Below are 26,164 nucleotides of genomic sequence, written 5' to 3'. Positions count from 1 at the left end.
AAGTATAAAACAGAGTAATGATATTTAGGTGGAAGGAGGAAAGCAGCATGACTTGGAGAGCAGAACATGGATGAAGAGTGTCTTGCTTTAGTTGCCATGGACACCAAGTAAGCTGACTGTGCATTGCGAGCATTTTTCTTTAAACGGAAAAGCCGCATACACAACTAAACATTATACCCATTAACCACTCCACACAAAAAGCACACACAACCTTAATTCCTCAGATAGAGGATTTTAAATAGATTTTAAATAAACAGCAACAAGCAAAAACATATTTTATGGAAATTAAGTACTGAGGACCCCCAGCTGGGCCCTAATTAGCAAAAGGGATAAGAGCCAAAAGTCAGGTTTATTTGTACACAGTGTCCATTGATATTAGCCAGACTCTTTTCCTGAGAGGGCAGTCAAACTTTTTAAGTGCCCGTGTTTTTGTTTTTTTTAATGTTTATTTCCCTAAATTCTAATTAATCTGAAGCGTGTAGTCATGTGAGCTGAAGGATTTCTTTTTTTTATCATATCAGTATTTCAGCATTGTTTCGGAGCCAGAAGGAATTAGAAAAGAAAAAAAAAAGATTTGAAAACCTTTAAGCAACATTTTAAGAACCATAATACACACTGCCAAGGTTTTTAAAAGAGGGACTGGCATCTTGGGTTAGAGTGATGTGGCACTGAACCATCATCTGTATAATTTCAGTTATACCAACAACTAAAAATAACCTTAATCAAATATGTATTTCGAGATGCTTAATGTGGTGGAAAGCTCTCAGACATAATGGTAGTGAAGGTCTGATGTGCTACAGCTGGTATCACAAATTAATTTAAGTCAAAAATGTCACAATTTCTTTGTCTGTTTCAGTTTTTCCCTCTTTTCTTCACAATTCTATTTTAAGCCAATTTCTTATTCATAACATGATGACTTTATATCTTAAATTAAAGTGTTAAAGACAGGGTGCCATCTCACAAAAAAAATTAAATAAAAACTACTTTCCATCAAGGTAATAACAGTATGCCTCACAAAGCCCTCTTTAGTGGCTGTATCATTGTAAACTTCTGTCACTCCAGATGTGACTTTCATTCGCTTGAAACCCGATTTCCAACTTTGAGACTGCTCCTATTTGGAAACAAAAGGGAAATATTTCTTAAATTACCCATGTGTTGTCGGGAAGTGTGCCCACTCTCTGTTTAATAAACATTAAAGAGGTTAATACCACTTTCAACTCGTTTCAGTGGCCGTATTTCTTGTATTATCTAGAAAATTGAGCTGGTGATTCTGTATAGATAAGGCACAGACTGTCTGTAAGTCATAATAATAATTCATCATAATCCCTTATTAACAAATCTACCCATGGGCATTGATAAAGCAACATTGAACATTTAAGCACAAGTAGTCTTCAGTATGGTCTAAAGTTGGAAAACATTCATGGACAGTATAAAAGCATTACATTTACATTTCCTATCCATCTACTTTGAAGCCATTTCATAGTAAATGCCACACATTACATTTCTTTTGAAAAGTTTCAGATCCATTCACCTAATAATCTTTTCTCATTCTGGGATCATGTGACAAAAGATGAAAACAAACTCTGCAAACAAAAGTGGAGGAATAGCAGTGCAACATGAATTCACAGCTCATTATGGGTTGTATTTATCTTTGATGGAATATGTCTGCTGGGTGCTCTGTTCTTGGTGGGAGGAGCATGAAAATCACAAACACAGCGAGACTATTCATCTTTTTTTTTATTCATTCCTAACATAACATTCTCTTCAGCTATCCTTTTATTGTTTGTCCCTTGTTAAATAAAAAATAAATACAACTGACGGTTAGATAAAATTGGACGTTCATTGAAAAATCCTCTCAGTGTCTTCTCTTATCTATTGCTTTCTAAATATGTCTAATCAAACAATAAATAATGTGTTAATTTATGATAATCACATTAGCTTGCAGTATACATTTGCTTTCTCCTTTAAATGACAAGTTATTACTTTTCCTCTCTGAGATTAATAGTGTGCGCACTAACACTACATACCATAATTAGTGGGCTTGTCAATCAATGAAATGAATCAGTGGATGTGAAATTGACCGTATGCTCCCATGAGAACCAAACCATAAAGTGCGCACATAGTTACTGAACAACAATACGATGGAGTATTGACACTAATCGTCCCATGAGAAATGTGGGAGGCTGATTTTAATTTTAATCTTTGAAGCGCAAGAAACGATCTGAAATCATGAAAAATTATAGACAGGAAGATAGATTACTGCCTCGTTCTCTGAATGCATCCTGATTAGTTTGGCCTGTTGGGAAATAAATCAGTCTTGGCATTTATGTGTCTCTTTCGAGGACTGTAACAGGAAAACATCAATGAAAAGCATAACTTGTCTGTGTAGTGACACAAATTGGTCTGAATTCCGGTTTTCTAAGGCAATCTACATAAACGGCATCGTACGGATTTCAGGGTTTCTGAGTGTGAAGCGGTCTTGCCTATGAAAGGCTGACATGATTTCACAAAGCGACAAAAGTAGGTTCTGATTGGCCATGTGCAGGAACGTAAAACCACACCAGGCTTGTAAGACAAGCGATCGGGGCTTTTTTTCCCCACTGCTTATAAAGCTCACAAATGCGGCTGTTTTACTCCCTGCTTAGAATAAAGGTGCTGAGCATATCCCGGGATTTGCACTGCTTCGTAGCTTAAATACGATGATTTGGAGACAGAAGTGCCCGTGATCCAAACGCTTTATTGCAGCGGGAGAACGCGCACACATTTCAGAACAGTGGACAGCGCAGGGCGCCGCAGAGGCGGTGCGTGGATTCAACCGGTGGCTTTCAGCAGAGCAGTGGAGTGAAAGGCGTGTTTCACTTAATGTTATATAAAATAACTCCTCGTGCTCCACATGTGGGATAGGTTGGTTTCTCTCTGGATCACTTGGACTTGTCACTTTTTCGCGGTTTCTAGTAAAGTACGGCGTCGGAAGGCGTGCCGCTGGGTGAGTGGTTCGCTCCAGAAACCGTGCTTGACCAGCGTGGAATAGGTGCCGACGAGAGACCGTCCATTTATAACGATGCTGGTGGGAAATGCCTGGAGACAGAGATGACGAGATTTGTCAAAAAGCACTCGAACTCCTATCAGATCTTTGCTCGAAGGGGAAAGTGCAGAACGAAAACTGTCTGGATTTTATCTACTATTTCCGAGACCTCGCCAGGCCACGATATTCGGATTCAGGTGAGGCATCATCTGCACGCTGTCTTTACGCGGCGGAGCTGATCAGGAGGGAGCGGGCATGTGACTTAGTTGAAAACCAGCCGGCTAAAACGCGATAGGTGGCCGGATCTTCGGGGTTAGAGCGCTTCCTTGATCCATTTAATCAGAATTTTGATTTCCATTATATCCCTTACGCTAAGTTATCAGTTCTAAATACCAAATTCAATTTGATGTTAAAGGGATGTCTTTTAAAAAAAATCATTTCCAAACCATCTTTCGTTTATGCGATTTTAAATTGGGTCTCGCCAGAGGGAACTTATCTATGTAGAAGTTCATTCCTGACGTGGTTTCATATTGCTACTCCCACATGAGGTAATATGATTAATGCTCCTTTCTTTATCAGTTGAGTAAGCATGCATGCAGTCCATAGTTATCTTTGTGGCTCACAGTTCAGAGATGCTGCTACTTCTTTAAAAGTTTAATTTCCTCTCCGAACTTAAAGATACAGCCTAGGAGAAATAAAAAGCTGGCCTTTTTGGAAACCCGATCAGACTCAAAAGTCAAATGTCATAAAATAATAACCAGGATTATGTTGACACATTAAGGCTTTGAACCTCTTTTGACTGACTCTGCTGGTTGAGTGCGCATGCGCACAAAAGCAATTCTTGGGTATAGCTGGGCATAATTTCTGCAATCATCCACAAACATAATTCTTTCTATAAGTATCTGTGATGATTAATGATTTTATAAAATTGTGCCATTTTGGGGCTTCCTGTTCTTGCTGTGACATTTTTATTTTTTACCCAAATCCATTTATATCTTAATTTCCTGAATAAACCTCCTTATCATCACATTCCTTTATTGAAGATTATTATTATTATTTTTATTTCTTTTAGAAGAGTAGAGCTGTGAAAGTAGACAAGGCGTTCATTGATCATACGATGTTAAATATTAATTTTAAAAGAGCTGGGTGAGCTTATTCAACATGGCGTTAGCATCATAACAGAATGACAAAGCCATTGAAAAAAAAAGCATATCTAAAGACCTCTGACTAGCCAAGACTATTTTTATTTTTTACAAATTATTTAGGTTTTAAGCATATTGTCGACTTTGCCAATAGTACCTGTCAGTCAAGTATCACATATTTAGGACCATTTGTCAGACAAGTGTAGCGATATTAAGCTATATCAAACTGTATTAATGTTCATAGCTCAATTAGTCTCATTATCTTTTAAAACTGGTCTTAGGGATGCAGTTTAATAAGCAAATGAATAGGGGGAAATGAGATCCACCCTTTATCTGTCAGCTTTTAGCCCCGGAACTTCCACAACAGAATTGAAAAGTGTGCCTTACTGGGTTACACATGACTGTATACTTCCACAGAACCAACTTGTGTTACTTTTAAAGCGTTTCGTCCATCTTCATCTCTGTCAGTATGATAATTATTGAGTTATGCTCCATTTCTGGTTCTGTGTCCGAAAGGCTGCTCTAAAATGGACAATCTGTTCTCTTCAGGTTTTTTCTTGGATGTCCGGAGGACCCCGACTTTTTAATGTGCCCTCCTAGTCCTTCTGAGTTACAGCTGCCACTTTGGACTGGTACCTGTTGCTCTATAGCTTTAATAATATCAAGGATAAGATCAAATACCACCTTGACATTTCCTTTTTGTAGAGCAAATGATTTACTATATGGTGTGTCTGGCATATGGTGACACAAACAAAATCAATCTTGAACACAAACAAAATGATTTTGCATTTCAAATCAAACTTATTTTGCCATTTTGACATAGTTTTGCGTGAAGTTCCCTTATATCCCTTATAAAAACACTGAGCTAAAGATGTAGGTAAGAATATAGGTTGTTTTATAAAACCCAGCATTTGTGCAAAATTTCTTGCTGCTTGTGAAAGTTCCACACAAACTGCTGATGATCAGAATCCTAAAATATCCCCAGTTAACCATGGGCCAAGCTTTAAACTGAGCTCTGGTGAATATGAACTCCAAGTAACAAGCAAGACCTGGAGGGCAATCATTTAAAATCCAAGATGCTATCCCTAGATACTAACTTTTCATTAACAACGGGAAAATCAAGTAATGCTGTATTTTATGCATTGAGAAAAAAAAACATCTTACAACTAGAATGTTGCATATTTCTATTTAAGCACTTGTTCACCTCCTACACTATTGCACCTCTGAAGGGCTTGTGCTCTAAATTTGGTCCACCTTCTCCATTGTGATGCTGTCTCAGAGTATTCCCAGATGTCTGTGGATTCCTCTTTACCAGTCAGTCCTTCGGCATTCTGCCAAGCTGGGCTCAGCATCCTCAGATGGCAAATCCCTCAGTTTCTCCCTGATCACACTTACTCTGGTGTTCACAGACTCTCACAGCACAGAAAGGACAGTTGGTCTAAGTTCCTGTGCTAACTCTTATGACTGCGCCTACACACAGACAAAGTAATGCACTGAGCAAAGCTCACTAAGCAAAGCTCAGGCAGCCACCCCACCGGGAGTACGATTTGAAGGAAGGCTTTCCTGAGCGACAAAAAAATATACAAAGGGTATAAAACGGCCAGAGTAATCTAATATAGAATAGGACCACACCGCACATGATCAAAGATTTCCATCAAGGTATTTTACAAAACCCAATCTATATATTCCTCTGAGCACATAATGTATACACAGATTTATTGTACTAAATTCTATTTTTGCTCTGTTAAAATGGCAACTACTGGCATGTTGCATAGTCAGCATAAAAATGGTCAATGTGCATCACTGCCACCACATATCCAAAAATAGACATGGTCAGGTGGATTTAGCAGGTACTGCAGCTATTAGAAAACACAGTGCAGGAGGGTGGGGTTTTAGAAGGCACTTACATGTCCAGGACTGATGAGCGTTTAGAGTCATGCAGTGCACAAAGAGAGGCAGGGTGGAACGGGTTACTAGCTGCATTTAAGGAGTGCTGTCCAAAGCTTAGCCAGACATGGGTTGCCAAAGGTTTCATAAATTCACAAGGGACACTTGAAAGTGGCGGACCAGTGCAAATTGAGCAGACACATTGGGAAATGCTATGTGATGGAGATATACAGCCTGTGTTTATTCTTCCATAGAAAACCTAAATCATAGCAAAGGACCATTCTGCAGGGCCTCATTGACTGTTATTGCAATATAAAATGTTGCTGCAATGTTGGAAAAATAAAATGTCTCAGATGGAGGACTTAGTTGAATGGCACTAAACACTGCAAGAAAACATGGTGTGTTTCAACAAAAGATATGGGTACTGTCTAAAGTAAGTGACATTTTTCTCTGTGTGTCCCTTGGGACAAAATCTAATCAAATGTAGCAAGAAAATCGAAAAGTGAACAAAAGGGAAGACATTTACATCATATTCAGGAATATGTTACTACGACAAGTGTGAGTAGTGGGATGTAAAGCACAACAATAAAAAGGTAGTAAGAACATCAGAAAGGTTTGCATAAAAAGGGGCAGAAGAAGACATCAATGAAACATGTCTTTAAAGTTGTTTGAATTATGAGAAGCAGAAGAGAGGGAATGAAAAGTAAAGTGCTAAGAGTGCAATAATTTATTTAACAAGAACTAAACTTTTAATAATAAACTAAAATTCTGTTTATTATTCAAATGAAAAAAAAAAACTACATTTTTAAGAAAACCCAGCTGGCTGCAAAAAAATCACTAACTTGCAGTTATAAATCCTACTGGAAGAGCATGGAGCAACAGGGGATTGTCAGTTTTATTGAGTCTAACTTTGTAGCAATTCTACACACATGATGCGACAGCGTGAAGCAAAATTCTCCTTTTACAAGAAGAAACCTCCAGCAGAATCTGGCTCACTGTGAGCAGCCATCTGCCGTGACTAAAGGAGGGGGGGGTTTGAGAAGACAAAGCACACAGGCACAGGCATACACACAAACAAAAGTACAGAAGCACTGATCCAGGAGTCCTTTCTATGGCAAAGAAAAACATTTAATATGCATTCAACTTTGTTAGCACCCTTCCAAAAGGAGCAAAAATAAAATACTATATTTCCTTTAGGATTGCATCTTGATTGATATAGACAAAAACATTTTAAGAAATTATGCTAGTTCATGTTATCTACAGTATGCATCTAATACAAAATTCTTGTAACAAAAAAGGAACTAACAAACCAGGGTTTCATGATACTTATGCTAAAATAGTTAGGTAGAAATGTGAAACACCATGACCATATGTTCATAAAAGAGCAGTAGACTCTAAAAGTAGAATGGGAGGTAGATTTCTTAGTTATCAGGCTTGTCTCCTGTGGGACCAACTCTCAGTTGCCAGCAGAGAGGCACACACCATGTTCAAGACAATTCAATTCAATTTAATTCAGTTTAGTTTATTTATACAGCAGCAGCAGTTCCCTCATACTGGCCATGTACGTGGCGACAGCTGATACAGAACTTCCCTTTAACAGTGTGACTCAGTGTGAACGGCCATCTGCCATGACCGACCTGTGATTTGAGAAGACAAAAAGAGGTCAGAATGGCAGTGCTAGGTCCATTAGTGGCTTCATCTTGGAGAGAAACACAACTAAGGAGAAAACATTTGAGCTAGATTTCAAGTCTAGAGGATGAAAGAGAGCACATGCAGTTTGTTGTAGTATACAAGTAGCCAATAGCTGTGTCTAGGAGAGAAACAGGATTAAACATTGAAAGACAGGGCTAAGTGTATCATCTATAGCAGGACAACATAAGGTTGATGGCAGCAGTGGTTCAGCAAATGGCCTCATCCAGGATGGTGAATGCCAGGCCAGATGGAGCAAACGTGAAGAGAACCACTCCAGCTGCCAATATATTATTCTTAGTTTGATTTTGACACATAGATAGAGACATTTTTTAAACAGTTACGTGTATACATTTATGGCACAAACTATGGAATAAACATTTTTTAAACTGGACATATGCTTTTTAAATCTTCCTTTTTTACAAGTAATTAATTCAGTTGTAGTCTATGTGAAGTGGAACTGCAATTTTCCTCGTTAAATTTACCCCCACTATTAATTTACTGACATGTGATTTTCCTCCCTTTTAACCCCTGTTCTGAGTTGTGTCTGAGAGCGGCATCATTTTGGTATGGACTCTTTAAATCTAATGGAGGTGCTTCACACCCCACCCCTTTCCTGGGGGCAGAGGACTCCACCCGGATCAGCCGTTTTTGTGTCATGCTGGCTGGGGGATGGTATTAAGAACAACTGAACATTTTGAGTTATCCACTTGTAGTTTTGACTACAAGTCAGCTTGAACTACAGAATTGCTCTGGTAAATGAAAAATGGTGGAACATAATGCTATCTATGCAGCTCCTGGACAGACTGCATTAAAATTTTCTGTACTCCTGCAGACTCTAAGCACATAACAAAATCTATTTATGGGCTAGAAAAGTGGATTTTGCCCCTTTAAGTAATCAAATTAAAGTCTTAGTATACTTGCCATACATTCAAAAAAGCAGTACTGTCATAAGAATAAAAATGACCACAAAGTTCTACATAACTGTGAAGATTAATAAAATTATAAGGTTTTCACAGGTTTATAAGAACTAAATTCTAGAAAGTGCAGTGTGTATTTGTAGCTTGTTAGTTAATCTTTGAATTTAAATGGTTTATCTTTAAAATAATCTATTCATTATTTCAACATTTAGGTAATAAAAACAAGTTTTGATCTAGTTTTGATCTAGACGATCTAGTCTACAACAGGAACAATTTTAGTCTCATTTGATGGCACTGCTTTTGGGTTGCTGTAATTTGCATTTCATCTTCCTTTCCTCTCAAAATAATACACTGAATATTTAAGTACATTCTGGTTCACAGTAGCTACCTTTACATGGACAAAAGTAATCGGAATACAACTCAATCGGAATTAAATTGTAATCCAAACTAGAACATTTCTGAAGAAATTTAGAAGGGGCCTGCATGTGGTGTGTGGTTCTCGAACCAGAGCCAAAGCTCTGCTCTCTTTTGCATTGCAAGGGCAGGCCCCAATGATAGTGGTGGTTTATGCCGATTTAATCTAATCAACATGCATCTAAACGCTTGTCAGGCTGAGGTTATTATGAATGTGTCAAAATGACCCGAGTGCCCGACGCAAACGTGATGTATTTCCGCGTTGGTGAGTGGCGGAAATATGTCGGGAAGCAAAACTATCGGGGCTCCTGATACAACCTTTCTATTAAAAAAAATAAAAGAGCTCAAAACTGTTGCTTACTCAGTAACGTTTGTAATTAGAACATGGTGCAAGTTCATCCTGGGCACTCGGAAGTCAAACTCTTTTAATACTGCTTTGTTATTTTTTGTTGTTTAGCAAAGACGGAAGTACTTCTCCTTCTGTGTTTTTTAGGGGAATTTGATAACTGCGCATGTCAGAGTGATTATATTCTGAACAAAGCCAGGTGCATATATGTGCACATTATGATCGCATTGATTGTGTGCCCATATAAATGGTGCAATCTGATTATTTAATCTAAATACATTTTAATCCGATCGTGAAATTTTACAAATGTACATGTAGCTATTTATTTTCAAAATGTTTACAGCCTGGGGTACTCTATTATGGACTGAGTTAGGTAAGATATCAGCTCTGCTCCTACAAAGTGATACATTTCTTTTATACATGTGAATGTACAGTGTAATGAGAAAACTACGACTGCCTTAGCTTTCGCAAACCATTCCTCGTCTATCATCAGCAAAAAGAACCAAATTACACTCTGGTGCACATTCCTCTTCTGTGTCAGATAACACAGTGAAGAATAGAAGAAATACAAGAACCAGAACTATGTTCTGTTGTTTTAAAGATTTTTAAAGTATTTTATCGATTGGGGAAGGTAAATAAGACATTACTTAGGATATAAAAATGCAGTGCTTTCCAACATTTATTTTCTTTGCACTTTGCTTCCATGGAGTTAGTCTTTCATTTTACTTTTCAATAAAGTGTTAATCAGCAGTACCTGAGGCCTTCTGGAGATATTTGAAGGTTTCTCCATTGGTTAGTTGTTGTTTTTTTCTGCACATTATTAATCCAGTGTTTGTATTTGACAAATAAAGCATATTGAACAGTGTGAGACAAAACACATTGGGTGTAAGTAGCAGATTTTCATTGTCTGAAATTTGATGTTTGATCAAAAGTTTTTTCTTCCTCGAGAAAAAGTCATATAATTTTAACATGAAAAGTGTAAATTAAAAAAAGGGCAATACTAATGATTTAGTATTACTGCAATGAATAAACAGCAAGTTTAGAAAAAAAAAATTATCATTGGCCGGAATTAATTGGCTTAGAAGATAATAAAAAAATCCAGTGAACATGTTCTTACTTTATGGAAGTTAATACTGGAGTAAACATCACCACACCAAAAATGAGTAAAACAATGCTAGTCAAACTTTTTCCTCAGTAATTCATAAATAGCATGCTAAATTATAGGATTTCTGTAGCAAAAACTACATTTAAATAACCCACTGGTAAATAGTGTAGTTGAATTAAAAGTTGATAATATTCTTACCTTTTAACTGTCAAGCTTTGATTGCAATGATGTAGCGTTGGCCTGAAATAAAATTACAAGTGAAATCACAATCTAATTCCAATTTCCCCTTACTTTTCTTCTTAGATATCTCGGTGAGTCTGCTATCACTGGTGGTCACTGCCTGTGGCTTGGCCCTATTTGGGGTCTCCCTCTTTGTCTCTTGGAAACTCTGCTGGATACCATGGAGGGAGCGAGGGCTTTCACCCACAACCAAGGAGGCTCAAGGGCATATAAACCCGACCATGAGCCCTCTGCCCTCACAGCCTGCACCCAAACAGCCGGTTTATGCTGCTGTAGACCCTCCGACACTCAACCGCCGTAAGTCATCACACTGTTCTGTCACCAAAGAGCCTACCCCTGTGGCCTCTGTTGTGTCTGTGGAGGCTCCCATGACTCCTGTGTCACCCCCACCTGTGGTGATGGCCACACCAGAGGCAGCTATGAAGATAAGCCACACATCTCCAGACATACCACTGGATGCTGAAAGTAAAACCCGGGAGAATGGAGTTCACACTAACCCTCGGATACAGAGGCAGACTACAGAACCAGCACCAGGTGGTTGCTCAGTCTCAGAAATGGGGTCAGTATTGGTTTTCTTGTTATTTTTACCTCACCATCTTCCTTAATAGGTCTTCCTTAAAATGTTTAAAGAAAACTATCTTCACCTTACCTTTACTCTTATTGCCCTCATATTTCTCCCTTAACAAAGGGAAAAAATTATGTTGAAGCTTAGTGCTGACAATTCTTTTTGATGTATTCTGAATTTTTTTAATATGCTGACTTTTGATGGAAGTGGTGACCTAGTGGTTACAGCAGGGCGCTTGATTCATGGAAATGGCTCAAATCCCCAATGCGGATTCCATAGAAACCCACTCAGGGTCCCTGAAAAGACCCTTAGTCCCAGAATGCTCGCTGGGTACTGCACTGCGGCAGCCCACTGCCCTTTAAAAAAGGGATGGGTTAAATGCAGATGACAAATGTCATTGGAATGTAGGTTGCAATGGCAAAATAAAGATGATTAATTGATCTTTTTATTCTCCACAGTCAAGGTTCCATTCGCAGACATATGAACCTCTCTAACCCAGACTTCAACGTGGCACAGTTCCAAAGACAGGATTCTCTTACTGGAATGGGTCTGGGACTTGGCCGCCTCAAACCCGAGTTGTACAAGCAGCGCTCCCTTGAGGGGGACGAAGGCAGCCGCAGAGGTGGGGGCTGTGGGCGCCTCCACTTTATTCTTAAATTTGACTGCGACTTGGAACAATTGATAGTTAAAATTCACAAAGCGGAGGACCTCCCAGCCAAGGATTTCTCTGGTACCTCTGATCCCTATGTTAAGATTTACCTGCTGCCTGATCGGAAGACCAAACACCAGACCAAGGTGCACCGTAAGACACTCAACCCTGTGTTTGATGAAGTCTTCCTGTTTCCCGTGGCTTACTCTGAGCTTCCCACACGTAAGCTACATTTCAGCGTCTACGACTTTGATCGCTTTTCACGACATGATATCATCGGTCAAGTGGTGGTGGACAATTTTCTGGATCTGGCAGATTTTCCCAGAGAGACAAAACTCTGCCGGGAAGTCCAATATGTCTCATCGGTAAGTTAGCACCATAATTCAGATCTCGGTTACTAATTTATGTAGTGCTTATTGAAAGGAAAATAATAAAAAGAAGGTATGCGTTTCTAGAATTTAAGCAAATAAAGTTTTTTCACCGTATTTTTCTTTTGTTTTCAGGCTGTTGAATTTTCACTTTTCCTATAAACACTTGTGCTCTAAGGTTCTTCACAGCATAAAGAAGCACTCTAGGCTAGTACTGGAAAGGGGATCGTTTTACAGTCAAGTTGAATAGTATTGTAACCAACAGAAGCGAGATATAATTGAAAAAAAGAAAAGAAAAAAACACAAACTGTGTCCTTTAGATGCCTATCTAACATAATCCTTTCTAATGGTCATAGCTGCCAGACATATGACTTATTTTAGTCTGTGTCTGCTGCTATTTCTCTATGTTCAGTTAGTTCTGCTGGAACCAGGCCCCTACAACTAAACATACATTTGCAAGACTTTTGAAAACTCACCAGGATAAAAGAGCATTTGCCACATCAGTTTATTTGTTGTAGCTGTCCATGGCTGACAAAATTCTGATGTGAAGATATTTTTAGGATCACACCCGCTATTGCTTGAAATGAAGATCATTACTGTAGTTTTGTGGATCATTTAGTTTTTGGGTTGGTAGATTAGAGTTTGTCGGTGTGGGTAAGTCAATCCATGTGAAATTATTTATGTCTGTACCTCATTCCTTTGGATCCTTTGAAGTCATTTTCTTCAGAGTTTATCTCTATAAACAAATGACATTTTTTTTTTTGTTATTTAAAGATAAAAAAAAATGTCCAGGCTGATTTTTGATCTTTGGTGAAACTTTCTGTAAAAGTTAAGCTATTTTAAAAGTTGCATACCTCTAACTTTAATTTTGTGAACAGAAGGGGTTTTGATCGGCAATGGTTCTAGTCAGTGTAGCATATTTGGTGCTACAAACACCAATGAATGGGTCAAAGCACATTCCTTGATATTCACAAATCTCAGATCAATCAGATACTGTATAATATAGATTAACCATATTTAATACAGAAATTGTATATTTTTTCATTGTACCAGACAACAGATCAGTAGCAATAAGTCATTCTATAACAATGGGGATAGATTGGGATTATAATATCTAATAGATACATTAAACTTCTATACTTCATAAAAGACAAGGTGGATGTTTTAAAGGCATATAGCCACATTATATGCTTTTTAAAAAGACTAAAATCCAGTTGATTTTAATAAAATAAGGTTATATTCACCAAGCAGCCATCCAGATAGTGTGTTGATAGTCCTTTATGAGCTTAAACACAACCCCAGCACCAGGATGAGCAGATGTAAACAGATGTGGCGGCATCTAATGGCAGTACCACAGAACTATTAGAAAGCCATTTGGTGACTAATAAATCTAAATTAAATAATGATGGACCCAGCATGACTCCTCTGAAAGACCAACCGTTATTAATTAAATAAACCGATATAGAGCAACTCTAGGAGCCTCATTTCAGAACATTACGCAGAAATAAAATTCCTCTTCATAACTAGATACAGAGACACAGCATAAACGTTAGAACCAATCTATCTATCTTTTTATATTTTCAGCGCTATTCCAGTCTTGTCTATCTTGGAGTCATATATATTTTTTGCATTTTCTTTCATGGGATTATGGACCATTCTTCTCGGTTTCCACAGTTTGCTGGGAGATGCTAATAGCCGTTAGCTGCTTCCTGGTTTATCCCCTGCTGTGCATGCGCAGTGTTGTACTTCCATTTTTATTATAAATAAACATGAAGGGCTTTATTTACTAACACATTGAGCAAAAGCAAAGTGTGAGACACCAAAATAATAACTAATATGCCAGCAGGACGTGATAGTCTTTCATAAAAACTTTGTATGCAAACAGAGAGAGTTACAGACGTATACATTTAAAACGTGTCAAATAACATGGCTGTGCACCTTTAAGAGTCTAAGAGAAATCCAAATTCAGTGGCTGACTGATTCAACAGTTATGAAAGCATGTAGTCCTCAATTTACATTTTGATAACATATTTTTTAGACACTCCTCTCGACCAAAATGATTAAACAGCATTTCTGACTGCCATGATTTCTGATGTGCAAAACATGGCTTTCTATGTGACAGCTACATTTAAGAAACAATTTTCCTCCATCTGGTAGCTTAAATGAAGTGGCCGTCATATCATGGTAGGCATGTGCACAGATAGAATACAGGTGCTCAAGTTCATGTCTTTTTGCCCTGGATGAGAAAAGTGGCCTTTCTACTGGAGCCCTTTCATCTTTAAACTTTGTTTAAAATAAATAAATAACCCTCTCTGCCACCAACTGCCCCCAAACGTGTTTTGAAGTTTGATGTGCATTTATCTGAGTTCTTGTGAGAATTTTGCACCAGCCTGATCCACAGCGCACACAAGCCCCCAGCTTGCCCCTTCCTCCTCCTCACTAAACTCCCCCTCCACCGGCCAAACTGGTGTAGTCACCACACTTCTCCTCTGACCCATAACGTCAGACAGTGGGTAATGTCAATATTTGTGGAATCCTGGATGTTTTTTGGTGCTAAGTTAAGCACAGTACTTATGATATTGCTGAGGAAACTGTTGATATTTTATAATCACAGCACTATGCCCCAAACTGATGGAGGGTTGGGGGGGGGGGGTATTTAAGGAACAATAAATAATAATGACACCTAATGTTTAAAATCGGAACAACACATACACACAGACTGCAGTTTCAAAACGGCCCGTTGCTGCAGCTGCTAGGCAAAGCAAAGTAAGGCAAGGCAAGGCAAATTTATTTTATAGCACTTTTCAGTACAGAGACAACACAGTGCCTTACATGCTCAAAACATAGGAAAATAAAATAGAATAAAAGCAAGTTGGAATATAATGTAGAATAATTGAAACAATAAGACATGCGAAAATGGAAACTAAAAGCAAACATTAAAAACAGTTGGGCTACAAAATTAAACTAATGATGTTTCAGTTAACAGTTTAACTAGAACAGTCAAAGGCAACCCTAAACAATTATGTTTTCAATCTTGATTTAAAAGAACTCAGCACTTTTACAGTCTTCTGGAAGTTTGCTCCAGATACAGTAAGTGGCTAATAGAAACTAAATGCTGCTTATCCATGTTTGGTTCTGGTTCTACATATGCAGAGTAGGCTGGATCCAGAAGACCTTAGCGGTCTGGAAGGTTGATACAGTGATTTATAGACTAACATATTTTAAAGTATATTTTCTGAGATACAGGGAGCCAGTGTAAGGACTTTAGAACTGGGGTGATGTGCTCTACTTTCTCAGTCTTAGTGAGGATGCAGGCAGCAGTGTGGATCAGCTGCAGCTGTCTGATGGACTTTTTTACCAGGCCTGTGAAAGCACCGTTGCAGTAATCAATTCTACTAAAGATAAACGCATGCATTCGTTTTTCCAGATCCTGCTGAGACATTAGTCCTTTAATCCTGGAAATGTTCTTCAGGTGATAGACAGCCGACCTTGTGATTGTCTTTAGATGCTTTTGGAGGTTCAGGTCTGAGTTTATCACTACACCTAAATTTCGGGCCTGATCAGTGGTTTCTAGCTGAAGCGACTGAGAGCTAACTTTTGATCGCTCCTCTATCGGCCCACAAATTATCACTTCAGTTTTGTTTTTACTCAGTTGAAGACAATTTTGGCACATCCATGCATAGGTTTCTTCTTAGCATTTACTCAGAGCTTGAACGAGTCATTCATAGTCACCTGGTGGCATGGAGATGTAGAGCTGTGTGTCGTCTGTATAATTATGGTAACTGGTGTTACGGTGTTATGGTGATCGACGGTATTGAATGCTACAGTAAGGTCCAATAGTACCAACACTGTGGTTCTTCCACTGTTTGCATATATATGGATGTCATTCAACATCTTGACAAGGGCAATCTCTGTACTGTGGTGAGCACCAAAACTTGACTTTTAAACATCAAAGCAGCTGGTCATTGTTAAGAAGGTGTTTAATTGTTGAAACACAGCTTTTTCAATAATCTTACTGATAAAAGGGAGGTTTGAGATGGGCCAGTAGTTCTGCAGAAGTAGTTCGTCCAAATTGTTCTTTTTCAATAGTGGTTTGATATTTGCTGTTTTATAGTACTGGGGGAAAACACCTACATAAAGGTATTATCTGAGTCAAATCAGACGCTATGACAGGCAAAACCCTCTTGATGAAAGCTGTGGGTAAAACATCAAGGCAGCAGGAGGAGGAACTTAGCTGGTGAACAATTTACTCTAAGCTTTTGTAGTTTATTTGGGTAAATGGGAAAATTTTGTAAAGGTAAGTTCTAGTTGGAGACAGCTTTGATTCTGAACTTGATATGGATGTACAGACTGATCCTCTAATCTTTAGGATTTTCTCAGTAAAAACGTTGGCAAATTCCCTGCTGGCCGTGGTGGAATGGAGTTCAGAAGCCACGGACACAGTGGAATTTGTTTACCTGTTTAACTGTGGCAAATACAAGCATTATTAATGTTTTTGTTGATAATCTCAGAGAAGAAAGATTACCCTGCCTTTTTTAATTATATCTGTAAATTCTCTCTTTCTAGCTGTCATAGTGAACCAGGAGTCTAGTCTTTCTACACCTGCGTTAAGCTTTTCAACACCCCCCTTTTTCATGTCTAACTGCTGGAGCACTTCTCCAAGGAGATTCTTTTCTTCCCAGAAACAACCTTCAATTTAATTGGAGCAATGCAGTCAATGATGTCTGAGAAATTAGACTGAAAGTTACCTACTAGTTCATCTACTGAGTTACAGCATAAGGTTGCAGTAGCAGAGTAAGTCTGGATACAAGTTTCAGTGGCATTGTCCTTAAAGATTTGTTTTATTATGATATCCCTTTGGCTGAATGAGTCATTGGAAATTATGCTTTTTAAGGTAACAGAAAAATGATCACATATGGCAACATCAGTTACATTGACTTGGAAATGGTTAGACCCTTAGTGATGATTAAGTCTAAAATTGTGTGTGGACTTTAACATTAACAGCATTAAACAAAGGTATCTAGGTGTGTAACACAGTTCTTTTGCACCTCTGTCTTCCGGGTTGTCAACGTGAAAGTTGAAGTCTTCCACAATAATAAAACAGTTATAATCAACACATATCACAAATATGAGGCCATTAAGATCATTAAAAAGTTTGAAATGGACTTAGGAGGCCTGTAAACATTTAAGAATATAGTTTGTACGGGGCTCTCTACCTTGGGATCCAAACATTCAAAAAGAGTTGAATTTTCCCAGAAACACCTTTTTACACTTTAGTGAATCACAAAACAATGTTACCATTCCTCCATCTTTCCTTCGCTGTCTGCTCTCACAAATAAAATTGTAGTTTGGAGGAGTTGATTCTATCACAATAGGTGCCTCATTAAATTTGTGTAACTATGTTTCTGTTATAAACATAACATCAAGATTATTGTCAGTGTCTAAGTCATTGATTAAAAGTTATTTTCCTGACAGAGATTTAATGTTTAATAAAGCCAGTTTATATGACTTAGTGGTTGATATTGTCTTTGTGGTAGGCTGCATCTGAAAATTCATGACTTTTAAGTATGATAGTTTATTCCTGTTTGTTATCCTTTTGGTTTCCTTATTTCTGCCACATATTATCACAGATATTTCCTAGCTATCTCTGACAAAAGGCACAAGCTGATGTTGGAAACTATCAGATCTGATAAGATTGCTGCTAAGGCCCGGTGTGTATCACAGAGAGGTCATCTGAAAGTCCTGAGCACAGGCATGTTCCTTGATACGTAGAGGAGGAGGATCTGGGGCTCTGCGGCCTTTGGAAGATGCTGGTTTAGTCACAGAGCTAGAGTTCTCAGAATGGCTATGTGGAGAGGACGTCAACTGTTGGCCAATCTTAAAAATCTCTTTCATGTTGTGTGTGAATTCCAGGAAGGGGGAATCTGGGCTTTGAGGAGAAAAAGGGGAGGTGGGTGCGGTCTGGACAGGTGTCCGTGGGGATAGAGGTTTTTGGTTCTCTTTGGAAGTTAAAGGGGAGACCTCTTTTTGTCCTATTGAGATCGAGGATGAATCCTCCTGTAATTCTAATGTAGTCTCTTTCAGTGTCATCTTTCTGGCTATCTTTATCTTGGCTTGTTTGGCTGTACTGGGTTTATCATTTGTTTTGGCACTGGTACGCCTGATTAGGTGCTTCACACTGAGCAAGAAAGATATCTTCTTCCTGGTTGAAGATTGACTCTGTGGTAAATCTTTTGCTGTAAGGTGAAGAAATAACGTGTTGCAATTTGTTTATCACACACTGGTTAGTAACTTCAGCCTCTATGGTCCTAGTTTGGTCTGAAATATCTCGTGAGAGAACTTTAGCCAGTGTTAGCCAGTGGGCAGGCCTAATGTTGATCCTGTCTGTCACAGCTTCCTGGACTACAACCACAGCGAGCTCTCTCTGGAACTTTCTCTGGATATTTCAGACCAAACTAGGGATATAGAGGCTGGAGTTGCTCAACTACTGTGTTGTAAACAAATTGCAACACATGATTGAAGTTATTTCTGCACTTTACAGCAAAATGTTCACCTCTGAGTCAATATTCAACAAAGAAGAAGTTGTCTTGTCTTGCTGTGCGACACCATGAAACAAATAAATACAAAGTGAAATAATTATATATGCCTGTATTATTCCTGTATTATTCAAATTAATTTATTTAACAAAAAATACATTTAATTATCTAATATCACAATTTAAAAGGCATATTTAATTATTTAATTGTACATTTCAGAATTCAATGTCACATTCAATCATTTAATGATGTATTCAATAAAGAAATCGTACATTTATTTAATTCATTTTACATTTAATTTTTTCATTTTACATTTCATTATTTAATGGTAATTTTTTTATTTCATGGTATATTTACATTTCTTTATTTCATGATATATTTATTTGTTTAATATTGTCCCCCTTAGCCCTCCATACAAACTCTGTTGAGTGTAGGAAAGTGTAGGAGTCCTTTTCATGCAACCATTTGTACTTCAACTGTTGAAACTGAACTAGGTTGAAGTTAAAAATCAATAAATACTATAAATCAATAACATTTTAGTTATATTACAATGTGGAAGAGAACAGAGACATAAAAATAGCAATAAAAATGGACATTATATTCTACCAGCATGCTGCCAGATAGAGACTTCACAGGGATATTGACAAACATATTGATATTTTTCTGCAAACTCCCAGCTTATGGTTGTTATGTGGACTAATGCCAACACTTATGCCCTTGATTAATTGAAAGTCGATGTTGTCCAGAACCAGTGATTAACAGAATCCAACATCATCCATTCTCACACTTTTCTTTCACACCACCAGTACTCAGAGAAACCAGATACAGCTCACAGACTGTATGCCTTGTTCGAGCACAGACTGTAAAACATGCACAAATGCCTTTTCCACAGAATTTGTACAGAATCCCCTCAGAAATTACCTCTGGGCAATAGAACAAAGGTAGGAGATTCAGTAACTACAGCAGGAGGGATGATTTGATATAAATGATGGAATTTTCATTGAGTGTCATTGCCAGAGGGAGGGACCATATTGCTTGTTTTGTTGCCAGATTCGGCTCGTTGAGCTCCAAAGCAGAAGCAGATTGTATATTGATGGTAGAACATGTGTTATGTTTTCTGATATGGAAAATGGCATTGGTAATACAAACACATGATATGCATAGCTTTTACTGCTGAAGGGGATTTTTATTTATTTATTATGATGATGACTTTACCTTTTAAACCTAATGTAATAATGCATAACATTCCACAGATGGTAAAGAAAAGAAACATTTATTGTAATATGAAAAACAACTAACAATAATCAAACATTATTTGCTTTTTAAGTTGGAACCTCAAGCAGATTCGAAAATTGTTTGCCTTTGTTGTGCATTTCGATGATGCATGTTGACAGTGGGACATGAAGCATGTAAAACCCGGAGGTTCTTCGTGGGTTCTGAACCATGCTATCTAAATATATAGATAACCCCTAACTTTGTTAGATAACTAATTATATTGCATATAAAGTAATCTCATTGTTTTATGCTAGTGTCTCTTAGCTATAAAAGCCCAATAACACAGTAAACAGCAACACTATTTTCAGTACCTTAATTTGTGTGACTGTTTTTATCCATCCATCCATCCATCCATCCATCCATCCATCCATCCATCCATCCATCCATCCATCCATCCATCGTCTTCCACTTATCCGGGGTCGGGTCGCGGGGGTAGCAGCTTCAGTAGGGAGGCCCAGACGTCTCTCTCCCCAGCCACTTGGGCCAGCTCCTCCGGGGGAATCCCAAGGCGTTCGCAGGCCAGCCGGGAGACATAGTCCCTCCAGCGTGTCCTGGGTCTTCCCCTGGGCCTCCTCCCGGTGGGACGTGCCCGGAACACCTCACCAGGGAGGCGTCCAGGAGGCATCCTGACCAGATGCCCGAGCCACCTCAGCTGGCTCCTCTCGACGTGGAGGAGCAGCGGCTCTACTCTGAGTCCTCCCCGGATGACTGAGCTCCTCACCCTATCTCTAAGGGAGAGCCCAGACACACTACAAAGAAAACTAATTTCAGTCGCTTGTATCCGGGATCTCGTTCTTTCGGTCACGATCCAAAGCTCGTGACCATAGATGAGGGTAGGAACGTAGATCGACCGGTAAATCGAGAGCTTCGCCTTTTGGCTCAGCTCTCTTCACCACAACAGATCGGTACAGCGCCCGCTTCACAGCAGACACCGCACCAATCCGCCTGTCGATCTCCCGCTCTATCTTCCCCTCATTCGTGAACAAGACCTCAAAATACTTCAACTCCTCCACTAGGGGCAGCACATCCTCCCCAACCTGGAGAAGGCACTCTACCCTTTTTTGGCTCAAGACCATGGTCTCAGATTTGGAGGCACTGATTCTCATCCCGGCCGCTTCGCACTCGGCTGCGAACCGCTCCAGTGAGAGCTGTAGATCACGCCCTGATGAAGCCAATAGGACCACGTCATCTGCAAATAGCAGAGACGCAATCCTAAGGCCACCAAAACGGATCATGTTGAATGTCTAATTTAATTAAACAGGACGTCTTTTTATTTTTGAAAAACTCTTAGAATCTTTATATTGACATAAGTAACACTTCTTAATCCCCGTGTTCAAATTGTCTACTCCTTTACTACACAATATATCATATAGAGATAGAGGCTTTTTTCTGCTTACTTTCAGTCAGTGGTTTTCCAAGAGTACTTGGAACCCATTTACTAGATTGTAATTTTAAACTTTGTTGTTTAAATAGAAAACTCCAAAATTCCAAATATACAAATCATTACAAATCGCAGAGCATGACACAATGTAGTGATTGAATGAGGGAAAAAAAGTAGAACTTCTAGATAAATATAACAGTAAGTACTTTTTCTTTGAAGAATGCAAATTCTCTTTGTCATGAAATTTATGTAGCTAGAGAATAAGTCGTTAAAGCTATGAGAAGTTTGTTTTGTTTCAATATGAAACAAAGATCTTTATGCAGGGTTCATTTTGAGAGACCTTTCGCACTATTATCAAACCATATACCTCAATCCTGGTTAATGCACCACACGAACCCTTTAGTAGGAGAATACGTGCGTATCTATTATGAGTGCAGCATAAGTAGAAAAACAAACCATCTTAGAAACTGCTGGTAACCACTGGCACATGCTGGCAGACACATTAGAGAGAAACCATACTTGCTGTGCACAACATTACCATGTCAAGCAATTATTTGCATGTAGTACTCAGAGGGATCATCATTATTCATATAATGAAATTATCTTCATTCACTGGCTTCGTTTCACTTCCGATTAAATAAAATAAAGAGAGTTCATGTGACTAAAAACCCAGACATTGTTTCCGAGTCAAGTCTCAAGTTTTTACAGTGTAATGCTAAATTAAGATTGGTATTTATGTTTTTACAAATCAAGTGTGACTTTTGTCCAAGTCACAGGCTCGAGTTTCCATATCCAGGCCGTAACGCGTTATGTGAGTGTTTCCTCCCAGCTGACATGCGTCTGTGCTTCTCTAGGGCTAACTCAAAAGAAGGATCATCAGTTTATCCATGGACAGATTTGATTACAGTTAATTTAACATGCATCATTTTAGAGGATGTGCTGAAACTGCTCTGCTTGATGAAAACCCTACAGGCACAGAGAAAACTTGCAATGATCACACGAAATAATTTTCACACAGGGATCACATGGTGGAATGCCCTGCCACACATTGGTGATTTTGTAACTGAAATTCAAAAAGAAGTGTACAGACTCGATATACTGTAAAACTGCTTTTCAAGACTTTTGCAAGATTAAACTTTTCATCACAAATGCTGGGTCCTGAGTGCAGATCTTTGCACCTCCTCACCCCCTTTTAGCATTGAATAAAATAGAATAGTGCATCCCTATATTCTGATTTTATGTTTCTTAATTTAATAATCTAGCATGAAATGTCTGCAGCATAACATGGAAACGTTAAATAGGCTAAACTTACATAAAATGAAACAAACACGTCCATAACTCAGCAAGATATTAGAGTGTAGGAGTAGTGTTCACCACACATTTCGTCTGCTTTTGTGGTTCTCACTTTTTGGTGGAGCTATTTTCAGTGCAGGTGATAAGTGAGCTGAATCTAAGCAGCAGTCTGCATTCTGGCTGAAATACGGGAGGCTTTTATCAGAGCCGAGCATATGACAGGACTCTTTAGTTTGAAAAAAGGTGGGAAAAGCATTGTAAATATATGTCAGACAATCCTGCTGTTATTGCTCACCTTTGGCTAGTATGCATACATAAGTAGCATGTAAAGATTTAAACTTTGGTGGTAGTAAACGTGTTTCTGATGTCTTCTAGGATAACGTGGACCTTGGGGATTTGATGTTTTCCCTCTGCTACTTGCCTACAGCCGGCAGATTGACCATCACCATGATACAAGCTCGTAATCTTAAGGCCATGGATATAACTGGTGCATCCGGTAAATTAAATGAGATACTGACAATCTCTGGAGAGGTCCACTGGTGTTAAAGACAGAAAAGAATGCTCACCATCCTTATTTCTGTGTGTTTTTTCAAGATCCATATGTGAAGGTTTCTCTGATGTGTGAGGGCCGGAGACTAAAGAAGAGGAAGACATCGACGAAGCGAAACACCTTAAATCCAGTCTATAATGAGGCTATTGTCTTTGATGTCCTTCCAGAAAACATTGAGCAGATCAGCCTTTTAATAGCAGTGATGGACTATGATCGGTTCGGTTACTTTAAATTACAACTCATTCCATATCTGCATCAGTTAGCTACCAGGATAAATAGATAAAACTGTGCTCAAAGCACTTTTAAAGGATGTGTACATCCTGATTTAAAGTCAGAATATTATTGACATTTGCTTTATAAAAGTTTTCTCATAAAAAATGTAACATGGCATTGACCTAGAATGGAGGGCAAGCTGAGATTACATTCTTTCTCCTCTCTCTTCCTCCTGCGCCTATAGTGTGGGCCATAATGAGGTCATTGGTGTGTGTCGAGTTGGCAATGATGCAGACAGCCTCGGTCGAGAACACTGGAGTGAAATGCTCACATATCCACGGAAACCTGTCGCCCACTGGCATCCTCTTGTTGAGGTGAGTTGGCTTCTCAATAATGGATATGACAGATGTTTCCAGGCGTGAAGGACTGACCAGGTTTCAGTTGTGAACATTTTGTTCTTGTTTGCCACTAACCATTTCAAAACTGGGAACTTTTACAAAGCTTGATCCTTCTTCTTGGTTACTGAAATGTAGTGTTGCTTCAATCGAATTTCTAACAGATTATTGAAGTTCTTACGGTTTATATTGATACATTTGATAAATATATAATCATCACTGATTTATTTGCACAGCTACAGACCATAATGTTTTGATCTCTGAATACTTATATTTGAAATAAAGTATAGTCACATTCCAATGAAAGCAAGTGAACTGGTGATTATTTGATCTTTTAAAGAAAATTTACTTCTGACACAATTATTGGTAAACAAAATGTTGTGGCTTGGAACTGAACAAAAAAAATCAAATATTTCCCACTGCAAAGACATGGGTAAGCTTTTCAGCTCTTACTGACACATCAATATGCTTTTGCAAGGAACCTTTTAAAAACTGCCGCAGATACAACTTTGTTTGCAAAAAATATGTTTGATTTGATATGGTAGAAGATACTTAATGATAAAGCTTGACCATCTCTAATATATAAGAGATGGACGTATAAAACAAGTGCATCTTTCACTTGGTTTTTAACAGATGAGAACAAAACCAAGACATCTTTCACATCTGGTTCATCCAGTGCAAACATATCAGATGCAGCTCTAAGCATTTAGGGTTTCTTACTGTCGTGATTGATATTAAAGTTCATAATGGTTAGAAAATTCAATGAGATTTGCTTGTCTTAATAAATTCTTAGCAATAAAGCATCTTCTCTTAAAGTGAACATGGCAGCACAGCTGCAGTTTAGAAAATTGTGTTTGAATAAACTAGATGTTTTTGTTTTTTTTTGGAAAATGAGAGCATGATACAAAAGTGGAGACCAAAACCACAGCTTGTTGGTAAAACAACTGCATGATCAAGCTCAACAGTGGAAAGTTGATGGTTTGCAGTTGTTCTGAAACCTGTAGTAATTGTGTAAACCGAGCACTTATCTTCAGAAATACAGTAATTGCAGAGTCAAACGTAAGGCTATCTGTCCCAAATCTGTGTAGAAACTACACACATACCCAAGTGAATCCAGGCCAAGTTATATTTTTCTTTCCATAAACCGCACAGTCTCTCTTACTCACTAAACAGCCAAAATCTCTATTTGTACCACCCGGAGGTGCATATTTATGTATGCACATGCCAAATAATCAACTTTGTTTTGAAAAGCTTTCATATTTTTGCTTGCAGATGGCAGTCGGTGTAGAAAATGTATTAAAAATAAATAAAGGCCAAACTTTCCTGCTTTGTTTTACTGCCCAGTTCAGTTTCTTGTCGTGGTAAGTATATTTGCTAATAGGTTCGAGGAAGAAAAAAGGTATTTAAAATAAATGCTTTGCTTTTTATCAATATCCATTAGCTTCTCTGACTTGCTTGTGAGTTCCTCTATTAATTTATCTTATTTCTATATCAGTTAATTTCCATGCTGTTGTTCTATTTCTTTTCTGTTTATTACAGTACCAGGGGACTACAAGCAGTAGCCAGGGAGGATCTTGTAATTCCCTAAAAGCGCCTCCTTCTCCGTAGCCTTCAGCAAAGAAAAGAAGACAAAAAACAAAATCAAAATACTGATTAACGTGAAGCTCTTGCTGCGTGCTGCTGAGTGTTGTTCAAAAATGGTTTTAAAAATGCAGGAATTTAATAACAGCTATGGAAAGGAGAAATGCAAACTGTCTTATGTTGCATGTAGAATGATCGCAAAGTTGGATGTTTTTTTATGATGTTTCTTTAGAAAAACAGGTGTATGCAGACATTTTAAGTCTGTGCAATTCCTGCATTTATACAGACAATACTGTTATTTATTTTTACATAGTCTTGGTACTTGTTTAAAAAAAGTGAGTCTGTACTTGCAACATGTACTTAAAACCAGTTGAACTGCCATATGTTCCTTTGTTTTATTTGGTGTTGAAATGGTGCATGAGATCATGGTTTGGTGGGATATCTACTAGTTTGTTTGCTTCTGTTTCTATTTTTACATTGCAGTGTGTTGTTCTGTCTGTTGGTGTGGAGTAACAATTAATTTACATACAAAGTATATGTAAGCAAAATATGTTGAATGTTAGAACTGAATAAAGAAATACAAAAAATAA

The 26,164-nt window shown here is 38.2% G+C and overlaps 1 protein-coding gene across 1 annotated transcript; it reads left to right on the top strand.

Annotated features, from left to right (window-relative positions):
- The first annotated feature begins 2,558 nt into the window (after window positions 1–2,558).
- Window positions 2,559–26,164, top strand: LOC105919749 (synaptotagmin IXa). Its single transcript, XM_012855127.3, has 7 exons — window positions 2,559–3,222; window positions 10,832–11,327; window positions 11,792–12,347; window positions 23,211–23,331; window positions 23,430–23,601; window positions 23,843–23,972; window positions 25,533–26,164. The coding sequence occupies exons 1-7, from the start codon at window positions 3,075–3,077 to the stop codon at window positions 25,599–25,601; spliced, it is 1,692 nt and encodes a 563-aa protein (XP_012710581.2). The 5' UTR covers window positions 2,559–3,074; the 3' UTR covers window positions 25,602–26,164.

This window comes from Fundulus heteroclitus, unplaced genomic scaffold, assembly GCF_011125445.2.
Source record: "Fundulus heteroclitus isolate FHET01 unplaced genomic scaffold, MU-UCD_Fhet_4.1 scaffold_586, whole genome shotgun sequence".
Taxonomy (NCBI): Eukaryota; Metazoa; Chordata; class Actinopteri; order Cyprinodontiformes; family Fundulidae; genus Fundulus; species Fundulus heteroclitus.
This window is presented reverse-complemented; position numbering and strand designations above follow the sequence as displayed.

What these genes read in the sequence shown, in the direction of transcription:
- LOC105919749 (XM_012855127.3), top strand. Translation starts at nt 3,075, where the DNA reads ATGCCTGGAGACAGAGATGACGAGATTTGTCAAAAAGCACTCGAACTC. An exon ending in GCCACGATATTCGGATTCAG is followed by an intron (nt 3,223 to 10,831) that starts GTGAGGCATCAT and finishes TTTTCTTCTTAG; the next exon opens with ATATCTCGGTGAGTCTGCTA. An exon ending in GCAGTGATGGACTATGATCG is followed by an intron (nt 23,602 to 23,842) that starts GTTCGGTTACTT and finishes CTGCGCCTATAG; the next exon opens with TGTGGGCCATAATGAGGTCA.